At 39.4% G+C, this 12,067-nt stretch overlaps 1 protein-coding gene and 1 long non-coding RNA gene across 4 annotated transcripts in view; one reads left to right on the forward strand and one right to left on the reverse strand.

The window, feature by feature from the left end:
• The window catches only part of LOC121110984, a 109,872-nt gene extending 106,761 nt beyond the window's left edge, over positions 1–3,111 (reverse strand). Inside the window, exon 1 of the long non-coding RNA XR_005860569.1 lies at positions 3,006–3,111. This is a non-coding gene — a long non-coding RNA (uncharacterized LOC121110984). The remainder of the gene's footprint in view (positions 1–3,005) is intronic.
• The window catches only part of SYT9 (synaptotagmin IX), a 64,002-nt gene that overhangs the window by 18,369 nt on the left and 33,566 nt on the right, over positions 1–12,067 (forward strand). For all 3 annotated transcript variants that reach the window (XR_006939410.1, XM_015286419.4, XM_015286417.4), the window contains exon 2: positions 9,551–9,899. Coding sequence is in view for 2 of the 3 variants with exons in the window: in XM_015286419.4 (XP_015141905.1) it covers positions 9,551–9,899 (349 nt within the window). In the remaining variant the exon portion in view is untranslated. The remainder of the gene's footprint in view (positions 1–9,550; positions 9,900–12,067) is intronic.

Raw genomic sequence — 12,067 nt, forward strand, 5'->3', positions numbered from 1 at the left:
ATTTAAGGAACTAGCTGTTCTAATTTTTCTGGAGAAAATAATTTTAGGAGAAAAGATACAAATCTAGCTAAATTCACTTACTTAATGAAATGCAAATGCATTAGATTCCCTTTGCTGTGAGCACCAGTCAGAAATCTCTGCAAGAGTCTGTATATGACGAATACTGTCAGTAGAGGTACATAAAGTGATAGAAATATCCTCTATCGTAATGCAGGATGTAAACAGAAACTAATTAATTTGTATGACTTTCACTTACTGCAAATGAAAAGACAAGCCTAAATACCATGGGTGGATTTCTGCCTTATCTTGGAGCTCGCATTTATTTTAGTTAATTATTTTGATATTTTCCATTCAATTATCAGATTAAAGTTCTTATGTAAAATGGACTTTTGATAAGAAAAGATTACTTCAGATTTTGCTTTAGAAGAAAGCATAGCAACATCGACATCTACAAAATTCTAAGTTAAAAGAGGCAATTAAGTTCATTAGCAGTTCCATCAACATAGACGTGCCTTAAGAAGGTGGGGTTTATTGCACAGAGTATGAGTCCACTATAAATCTTTACTATCAGAATAATGTAAGAATGAAGATGAATAGTGTTCAGATTTTCTGCTTGGATCTTCTAACATTACTACATCTATCAAAGCCTCTGATTTTTTGTTTGTTTTGCTATTGTTTTATTTGTTTGTTTTAACATCATTATAGACATTGATCCTAATTGCTTTGTGCTCTATTCCAGGCTTCCTAGGATCTACTAGGTATCTTTTGGTTTTCAACTTAGGAATTTACACTAAGCAGTCCTCTCGTCTGCAGAGTTCCAGACTGTCATGGCACAGCTTCTCAGCTGTCGGTACCACTTTTGTTCTTCAGAACCTGTTCATTTTGTCAGTCGCACTCTGCATGCAGTGGCAATACGCCTACTGTCTAACGGGAGGCAGGTGCATCTGCAGAGATAACAGCTTCCTCAGAACTCAGTTATTTAACTGATTTATAACTAGATTATTTGGAAAAGACATATCACCTGCTTACTGGTCATAATTGCGCTAAGCAACGTTCACTAAACCGTGCACCTCTTTCTACCTAGCTGCAGGCTGTTCTACTAGAAGGAAGTCAATAGACTAAAAATCGGAAGATCCCAATTCCATCTTTAACTTTTGAACTGATTCACCCAACTTCACCTTGAATGACTGTGCTGCATATTGGCTTCTGTTTTCCGTTCGTAAAAAGACATTTCAATAACTTTGATATTTACGGAAGGATGCAAAAAGCTGCTTAGTGATAAACAGTTTAAGTGCTGTGATAATTTAGCAGCTCTGTGCCACCAGCTACTTGGTAATGTGGATAGAAAAACATTACAAGCAGTTCTTCAAAGAACCATTAGGGTTTTCAAACGCATTTTTGGTCTGTTTACATTCCATTAACATTTGCCAGATTCAGATTTACTCCCAATGGCTTTAACTGTGTATGTTTGGATGCTTGTAGAGGGTGCATGCAAAATTTTAATGTTTTCTAGCAAATTTCCAGAGCATTCTTTTGATTTTCTTAAACAAACAATGGCAACGCTATTTAAGGGCAGAAAGCTAGCATTTTCTTTTTCACCCAAGGTAATCTGAGGTCTGAAGAACTTTTCCATAAAAACTGCCAATTTAATAATTTTAATTCACAAGGACATTTAATACAACTGCGTGTATTCCACAAGCAGAAAGAAATTCAATTACTTATTTCAATTTATTCTGTCTTTTCTAATAAGGGACATTTCATAAAATGTACACATATGACTTCAGGGGAGCATTCAGAGTACATTCAGAGGACAGCCAAGAAGTTAATAAATTACAAACTTCTTCCAGTTTTTAGTCTCATTTATTTCCCACTTTTTTTTTTTTTAAGAAAACTAGAATATAGAAATTACTTCTTGAGTAAATGACACGCATAATTCCCCTTTTCTCTAGTTAATGTCAAAATCTCTTTTTTTTTCTTTTCTATTTTTGTTCCTAGGAGGATTTCTTTTCAGGGCAGAAATACATGATTTTTAAGGTATAGTTTCTCTTTGACTGGGATGACTATCAAATTCATTGGATCTTTTCCTGACACTTGCATCTTTTGAGCTCTTACTATTACCTAATAAAGAAATCTAAGACTATTGCATAGTTGTAGATTTTTCTTAGAAGAAGAATGCCTAAATAACGTGTCTTGGTATTATTTGATGAAACAGGTGTATGAGAAGATCACCTCTATGTTTAATGAGTGAATTGCTTTCTTTTTTAGGCTAAGAATCCATGGTCGAAAAGGCTGGTTACTAAAGTTTATATCCAGTATATTTGGTACTGAGTGCCAAAAATAAAGGTAGTTATAATTGTCCTCCAGAAAGCTTACTATGGCAAAGCTCTGAAGTGTTTGGGAATTCAGGACAAAGATCTGGAGCAGGGGCATTTCAGTGAGATTTTTCTCGCTGTCTGCACACACTGCTTTCAAAGAGCAGCGTGTTCTGTTCTTACAGAATTTAATCAAGCTTCAGGAATCTAAGAGAACTGAAGTAACCAGAACTGTGGGGCCAGTGGTGCCTTCAGAAGGATCAAACTAGCAAAGCAAACAGCAAAGCATCTCTTTTTCAATTCGTGCTTACTGCAAATTAACTAGTAATCACAGTCATTGCAAACAGGCTTTTCAGATGGAGAGGATGCTGAATTCAGGAGTGCTCTCCTTCCCTATCATTGTGGAGTCATATTGGTGGCTAACATTTATGCAGTCCTGATTCATTTACAAATGGAAATGCGAAGGAGCATTAGGAATGAAACACAGGTTGCATCTGGGAAGTAACCACTACCAGAACTTTATCTGAGCTGAAGTAGTCCTCTTTAATCTGATCTGTTATGCAATAATAAGTTACCTTAAAGCACCAGCTAAATGTTAACGGTCTCCCTATCTTCCATACAGTTGAGCTGTAGTATGAGTCAGACAGTAACAACCCAACTGGTAAGCACCTAAAAAGCAGTTCCTTACTGTACCTCAGCAGCTGGTCCACATCTCACAGCTAAGGCATGTCCCATGCAGACTAACAGACCAATCCAGGCACAACAGTGGTGATTAAGGAGGTTCCTTGAGCTGAGACCTGGAGCAAATACAGAATGCAAGCATAATCACAGTCTGCACTTTATTTTTTATATTATCAGTAAAATGTCTGAAGTGGTCACTATCAATGAAATCCCTATAGGATTTATACTGTTTAAGGAGTCAGAGAACAGTCAGTTGGAGCAGCAGGTTCTTGAAGAAAATTGGGTGAGCTGAACTAGTTTCAGGGAGAGGTGTTTTTCCCATTCAGGTGTGGAAAGAAGCAAGAACACAGCTTCAGCTGATACCAAGAATGGAATTTAACCTGTTTCCATTTTATTTTGTAGCTATCTATTAGAAAGAGTTTATGCTGGTTGTGTACGATAAACTTACAACTACCAGGAAGATGCCTCTACACCTACAAAAAAATTAATTTTTCCTCCAAATTAATTTGCTCAAAAGTGGATGTTTCCTTTCTTGTGCAAAAAGTCTTGCAAACATTTCTTAAACATCTAAAATAAAATCACTTCCTGCTTTTCTTAGGTGTTAAATGCACTGTGAGGTCCCTTGCAGCTTTTAAAAGCTCTAGACACATGCAAAGCTAAAGTATTTAGTTAAGTTACTGTCAGCATTAAAGCTGGGAAATGCTACTGTGTTTGTATCTTTACCCTTTATGTCAAAATGAATGAAAAACAAGTTAAATTCTGACTGAACAGTCCTTTCTGAAGAGTTAGGAAATGTCTTTCTTACTATGCACAGGTGTGAGGGCAAAAAAAAAAAAAGCCTTTTTTTTTCCATAAAAGCTGAAACATCTTAACCTTGGCAGCTGCCAGAATTTCTAGCCTTAATGAGCTAGTTATTGATATGGCATTTTATCATTTATATATCATCATAATCTGTTGGTTTTTTTTTCCAGAGTAAACAGCTATGGGTATTGCTGACAGAAAGGTACAAAGGATTGGCAAAGCTGGAAGATAACAATACATAAGATGATATCTAGCTGTTATCTTTGTCCTTTGTCCCCCATCTGTCTCCCTCTAAAGATTTGTTTTTTCTCCGAATCTAACAAGTTCCCAGTAACATCTCACCTTTCACACTCACTGATTTATTCAGTGTCCCCCTTTGGCCCTGTGATGTGGCCACACTTCTCCAGGTATAACTCCGCACAGTTTTACTCCAGAAATGTAAGGGCATGTAATACGTTCGTTTTCAGCAGTCACTAGCAGCAGTTTACATCACCTCTGTGAGGTCGGGCTGACACCTCAAATTCAGAGAGCAGCATGCCTGTGGTTACTTCACTGATAGGGTAGTAAATGAATGTTGAAATGCACTGTTTTGATTTTCCTGATTTTTTCTTTTAGTTTTTTAGCTATTGTAACATTGAAGAAGTGTTTAGATCAGCGGTTGTAAGGCTTTGAATTTATCTCAACTATAGTACAACCAATATAAAAACTTCAGTATGTACTGACATCAGAACTTCAATGCACTCATTTCTATAACCCAGTGTTAGTTTGGGTACACTTCTTTATGCATGCAACTAAGGTTGTGTATATGCAGTCATGACAACTTTTAGTATTTTGTTTTATTTGTATTCTTATTTCTTAAAAAACAGAAGTATTTATTTTCACAAGAAGAACATAATGTATATAATTTCTTCTCAGTAGATACAGCCATAGGATGGCAGAAATTAAAATGCAAGTCCTTGAAGATAGGACTCCCCTCAACTCTATCTAAGAATCTCTGGAACACTAACTTGCAACTCACTTGGCCAGCTATTAGATCAGTAAAGACATTTTTGCAGATGACACCAAGCTGAGCGGTGCAGTCGATACATGGGATGGAAGGGAAGCCATCCAGAGGGACCTGGACAGGCTGGAGAAGTGGGCCCATGAAAACCTAATGAAGTTTAACAAGGCCAAGTGCAAGGTGTTGCACTTGGGCCTGGGCAATTCCCAGTGTTTATACAGACTGGGAGAAAAAGCCCTTGAGAGCAGCTCTTTGGAGAAGGACCTGGGGGCTGGAGCACCTATCCTATGAAGAAAGGTTGAGGGAACTGGGCTTGTTTAGTTTAGAGAAGAGAAGGCTCTGGGGAGACCTCATTGTGGCCTTACAGTATTTGAAAGGAGCATATAAACAGGAGGGGCAATGGCTGTTCATGAGGGTGGATAGTGATAGGACAAGGGAGAATGGTTTTAAACTGACACAGGGCAGTTTAGGTTAGATATTAGGAGGAAGTTTTTCACACAGAGGGTGGTGAGGCACTGGAACAGGTTCCCCAGGGAGGCTGTGGATGCCCCATACCTGGAGGCATTCATGGCTAGGCTGGATGTGGCTCAGGGCAGCCTGGTCTGCTGGTTGGCAACCCTGCACGTAGCAGGGGGGTTGAAACTCGATGATCATTGTGGTCCTTTTCAACCCAGGCCATTCTATGATTCTGTGATTCTGTGATTGTGGTATGTCAGCTAAGTTGCCAAGGAATTTTGCATTAATACAGACCGAATCTTTTTAGAGGAAATAGATGTGCAGGCAAGCAAGAAGAAATTTTATAGAACAAGTTTAACTTTTTGGAGAAAGAAAGTTAAGTATTATCATAGAAACAGATTTTATTCAGCAAGTATATTTTTGAGTGTTGTGCTCACATGTTATTTTGATTGCACTTAATAAATCATCTCAATATGAAGTCACTTTACCTAAATTACAAACAAAAAATTCTGCTTACTTAAGAGCATTTCCTAATAATCAAAGCTAGAATGTTTCTGTTATAGACTCACAGAATCATAGAATCATCAAGGTTGGAAAAGACCTCCAAGATCATCCAGTCCAACCGTCCACCTATCACCAATATTTCCCACTAAACCACATCCCTCAGTACAACATCTAATTGTTTCTTGAACACCTCCAGGGACGGTGACTCAACCACCTCCCTGGGCAGCCCATTCCAGCACCTGACCACTTTCAGAGAAGTATTCCCTAACATCCTGAGTCTCCCCTGGTGCAACTTGAGGCCATTCTGTCTAGTCCTGTTGCTAGTTACATGGGAATAGAGGTTGACTCCCACCTCACCACAACCTCCTTTCAGGAACTTGCAGAGAGCTACAGGGTCTCCCCAGAGCCTCATCTGCTCCAGAATAAATAATCCAGATTCTCTCAACTGCTCCTCATAAGACTTGTGCTCCAGACCTCTCACCGGCTTAGTTGTCCTTGTGTGAATACGCTCCAGAGCCTCAGTGTCTTTCTTGTAGTGAGGGGCCCAAAACTGAACACAGTACTGAAAGTGCAGCTTCACCAGTACTGAGTACAGAGGGATGATCACTTCCCTGCTCCTGCTGGCAACACTATTTCTGATACAAGCCAGGATGCCATTGGCCTTTGTGGCCACCTGGGCACCCTGCTGGCTCATGTTCAGCCGAGCATTGATCAATAGACCCAGGTCCATTTCCTCTACACGGTCTTCCAGCCACTCTGCCCCAAGCCTGTAGCGTTGCCTAGGGTTGTTGTGGCCAAAATGCAGGTCTCGGCACTTGGTCTTGTTGAACTTCACCCCATTGGCCTCAGCCCAGTTATCCAGCCTATCCAGCCTATCCAGATTGCTCTGTAGGGCCTTGCTACCCACAAGCAGATTGACACTTCCTGCCAACTTGGTGTTATCTGCAAACTTACTGAGGGTGCGCTCATTGCCCTCATCCAGGTCATCAATAAAGATATTGAATAGGACATGCCCTAATAACGACCCCTGGGGAACACCACTTGTGACTGGTCGCCAGCTGGATTTAACTCCATTCACCGCCACTCTCTGGGCCTGGCCCTCCAGCCAGTTCTTTACCCAGCAAACAGTTTACCTGTCCAAGCCATGGGCTGCCAGCTTCTCCCAGAGAATACTGTGAGAGACAGTGTCAAAGGTGTTGCTGAAATCTAGGTAGACTACATCAACAGCCTTTCCCTCATCCACCAGATGGGTCATTAGATCATAGAAAGAGATCAGATTGGTCAAGCAGGACCTGCCTTTCATGAACCCCTGCTGGCTAAGCCTGATCCCCTGGTTGTCCCACAAGTGCTGTTGCTACAGAACAAAAAAATATATTTTTTTATGTTTTGAATCCCCTTTTCCCCTACTTATGAGTATCTATGAACAACTTACATGTAAAAGGAGCTCCAGAATACAGTAAAAAACCTCTTTGCTTGGCACTGCACTGACCTCAGCTATCTGCACTGGACTTGGCCCGCTACTGCAAATTGATAGCCACGAGAGTAATATCTGAAAATTACTGGCCAGTGAAAGGTAACAGTTTAGAGCCCTTCAGTCTCTCTTTCTTACATAGCAGTAAGACTGGTACATGATCATCCCTCTTCCACCCACAGAAATGAAACATTCACACAAAAAAACTTGGTTGCTACCTAAAGAGTCAGAAGTAAAACCAAGATGATGAAGATTTATCACTTCTTATTCTGTAGCTTGGCAAGTCACCTAAACTGTTTATTAACCATCTTCTCTGAAAGTCATGAGATGAGGGGTCTCAGTGTTACTCTGTTAAATGAGGAATTGTATTATTAAAGCTTTTCAAACTCTCTGAATGAAATGTAGTTTATACTGCTATCGTTTTTTATTTTTTTTACTCACAATGTCAATTCTCTAGGTGGCTGTGTTTGCTGCTAACATCATCCTCAAGGTAGGGAACTGCTGATCTGCCTTTCAAATTGTTCCTCACCTTCACACATCCTTAGCATTCGGCAGTCTCTTGTTCAGTTCTCACCTTGTAATCTTTTGCCTCATTCTGACAACTTCCAATTTTTCATTTCCTTCAATGCTGGATCATTTACACCAATTAGTTCTTTGAAAAAGCAACCTTTTTTCAGACCTCTGGTGTATTTCCTCCAGGGAATCTAAGACAAATTGCTTTATTCTGAAGGTCCTCCTTCACTACTGCATCCCAGTTCCTCTGCCTTTTAATCATATGGAGAAGTTGTCTCTGCCTCCACTGCCAGGCTTGTTTACCAGTAAATATTCCAAAAATATCAAGAATCACTGTTCTACTTTCTCCCACATTGCCTTTTATGCATGGGAGGAATTTCTTTAATTAATTTTAGCTCTGAAACTCTTCGCTGTAACTGCAGGCAGATGCTATGCTGTCCCCACTGCTAATGACCTTTGTCTTCATACAACTGGGAGAAGGACAGAAAGGACCATGATGGCTAAAAATGTTTAAAATTGGTTTTCAGCATGCAAAATAAACTGGACAGCTCCTGCGTGAAGCTGACTGGAGTCTCACTCCCCATTCTGCAGAAATTTAATCTGTCTGGCTAGTGAGAATGGCTCGCATCAGGGGCTGAGTCTACTGACTTTTCCACTTAAAAAAATATTCTTTGTTCAAATTAACTGAGGTTGTTTCATCCTTAAATAACTGTCCTGCTAAGAGCAACCTTTCAACCTCATGCCACCCTTTTAATATCTAGGCTAGCTCTTACCTATAGAGATGCAGGCTGATATTCTAAATATATAAAGCAGTATGAAAAATGGTTTTGATGAGGTTGTTTGTAATTTAAGACTGTAAAATAGAACTCTTACTAATTGTGTTTAAGGTGTGATCTATTCTGTAATCCACAGAGAAACTAATTTCAAAAACACTGTAACCATAAAAGCATCTGTTCCACTGAGTCATTTTCCCAACATGCAACTAAAAACAAAGCAAAACAGAAAAGCCTCTCCTAGTTGTAAATTAAGTCTGTTCATGTGATTATGGAGTAGGATAATGCTAGAAATGTGGAGAAAAACAAGAGATTCATCTGTGCTCTCCTGTACCAGAAGTTTGGAAACAGAGAAAAGAGCCTTTAAAGTTAAATATCTCAGTTCTGAAGAGATATTAGTATCTAAACTAAATGATGAACAGCAGGACATGTATTCATAGTCAATAATCGTTTGCAAATACAAGAATGAGTCTAAGATTAGGAGGAAAATAGCTAATAATAAGACAAGATACTTCAGTTGAATACCTAAAAAAATCCATTTATGCATGTGCTCATGTTTTTGATTGTGAAAGTATCAAACAGTCTCTAGAAGAGAAGGTAGTAAGAACTTATAAACAATATGAAGGAAACTGCACTACACAAAAGGAAAATAAAGGAAAGAAAATGTATTGCAGGTATTCCTTTTTCACCAGTAGACAGCTGAGTGATGAAGTGGACAGCCTTTTTCATATTTAGAAAGGCCCTTCATTACACTTAGCTTTTGAAAGGAAAATATAAACTCAGTTCAATCAAAATGAGCCTTACACTGAAGTTCAAAACAAGTTTGTTCTTTTCTTCTTGAAGGAAAAATAATTTTAAAAAGAATAGAAAATGTAATGTGTTCCTATTATGTGACTGCTTCACCAATCAGAATTTAATTTTTGCAGAGCTGCAATCTAGAGACATTTACTTCTCATATTCTATGCCTTAGAGATGCGGAGCAAAAAGATGCAGAACAAAAAGCACTAAACATGTGATATACATGTGTTCTTGTTTGCAGATATCTCAATAAGCTTGCTTTCCTTAGTTGTCACAGCCTGTGGTCTTGCTCTATTTGGTGTGTCCCTGTTCGTGTCCTGGAAGCTTTGCTGGATTCCTTGGCGAGAACGTGGCCTGCCATTTGGGAACAAAGACAAACAAGAGTCCCTGAACTACACAGATACAGAGACCAATGACCATGACTACAGCGAGGATTATCTTGGTCAGCCAACAACCTACCCAGAGTCCTCCATGAAGATCAGCCACACCTCTCCTGATATTCCAGTAGATGCTCAGGCAGGGACAAAGGAGAACTGTGTACACAATGCACGAATGCATCGTCAGATCACTGAACCAACCTCTTCTGCTCGGTCAGTAACTCCATTTTATCTCTAGTATTAATGAATACGATATAGCCAAAGAATTACAGCTTGATTATCTACTACACTGGTCTACTATGAATTCATAGTTACTTGTCATGTTCTTTTTTTAAAAAAATACATAAAAATTATCAAGGTGCACAAATCTCTCAGATTAAAAGCGCAGGATCACAATGATATTTCACCACTGTGTCAACTACTGCATCATTTGTGCCTCTCTGTCAGCAGCCAGAGAAGTGTGTGCCTTAAAGTACCAGGACAGCCTACATTTAGCTTGTAAAGCATATCCATTTGCACTTAGCAGTGGTGCTGAGCACTCAGTAATGTCTCCTCAAACATTTTTAAAACAGCTAAAGAAGAAAAGTAGGGCAAGCTAATGAAACACTTGCAAGAGTTAGAAATAGGATTTAAAGTCATAGATTTTAGCCGCAATCATAACTGTGGGGGTAAAAGTGACTGAACAAGAGTCAGTGAAGGCTCCAGGGGAACAAGAGAACTAACCCAGGAGGGAACAGGAAACAAGCAGGGTGTGACTGTTAAGGGACAGATGATAAAAGGATTTTACGTCACACAGTAAGAGAAAGGATCAGTGTGGGGAGAGCCAGTCAGTAAATTTCTGAGTCAAAGCAGATGTACTTTAGCTGGAGAAGGTACAGCACTCGTCCAAGAGTTTCCTGGTAGCCTCTTTTCTGGTCATCTGGGTAAAAAGACAGCAACTCTCAGCTAGTTCAGGAATTGCCAGTGGAGCAAAACATATGTTGCAGAATTTGAGAAGATCCCAAAACAGCATTAATGCTGTGCAGCAAAATCTCCAAGTGCCTTTTCTCTTTAGATTAGTGTAAGAATGGGCTAATTTTGATGTAGGAATTTCTGAGGAGGTCAAAGCCATAATTACAAATGCTCAAGCTTGCACCCTACTGCATGCAAGGCTGAATTCTGACTCAAAGCTAATACTCCAGAACTACAGGGCTAGTGCTGCTTTGTTTTCAGGGAGCTAGGAAATAAGCACGATATGAGATTCATTAACAACAGAAGATTCATATCCAACATCTAACATCAAGAACTCTCATGTGTCTTTGGTATTGTGAAATCGTTGAGTCAAATATAGGCACTCTTCTACAACAGAATAGCAATTCTGACATGTTGTCAAATGACAAATGCACAGTATCACCACAGTTTAGTCATCTCACAGGAAACAGCAGTAATCCCAATCTGTAGCAGAACACTCCTCAGCATCCTCAGTAGACGAACCGTGTCTTCACTTCTGTGAATTTCTGCAGTTTGATCTTCTGCCAGCTGTTCCTGGTCTGTCTCTATGCCCACAAGGAAATGACTTGCCCAGGTCTCCGCACTACTCTATTCTGTTTGCTGATAGTAGGCATTGCTTATTACCCCCTCATTCATTACCTCAAACATATGTTTACCCAGGTCTTCTCCAGAAGACTCTTCAACAAAACAGAAGGGGCCCATCTTCATTGTCCCACACCCTTGGTTTGTTCACCTTTGTCTCTGCTCCCTCCTTGCATAACTCTCCTGTGTAGCCACAGAGACCAGGCACCTGACTCTGCTACAATCCTTGTTAAGACTTCAGCAAGGAAGCGTTCGCTCCTTTTTATTCCTGCAAGGATATTCTGCACCTCCCACTGCTCTGAGGAACTTATAGTTGAACAGTATACATCTTCTGTGACTTGATAATATTTTTTCATGGTGATGACATATGTATACCTATAAAATTGTTTATTTATTATACAACAGAAAAAATATGAGGGTAATTTATAAGGGGATTTGCACATCCATAAACACACACTTAAAAGGAATAAATGAACAGCCATAGCAAAGTAACTATTGTTGATTACATTCAATGTAAATAGTTTTGACTTAACTCTATGTCAGCATTTTCCACGTTATCCTTTTATGTTCAACCACAATTCACGGTACTCCAATACACTGAATCAGACAAAAAAGTAGAATCCAACTCATAAGATTAAGATTTTACCTAATCCAGCTTTCACATCCCTGAAAGTGATTCACCCCTGCAGTGACTGCAGATTTGATTTCTGTTATCTCATGAAGTGGAAATTTCAATCACAATAAATGAGTGAATCCAGGTAATAAATCTCACTGGACCAAAGCTAAAACAACTTTCTCTCCTTGGAGTA

Source organism: Gallus gallus, chromosome 5 (genome assembly GCF_016699485.2).
Source record: "Gallus gallus isolate bGalGal1 chromosome 5, bGalGal1.mat.broiler.GRCg7b, whole genome shotgun sequence".
Taxonomy (NCBI): Eukaryota; Metazoa; Chordata; class Aves; order Galliformes; family Phasianidae; genus Gallus; species Gallus gallus.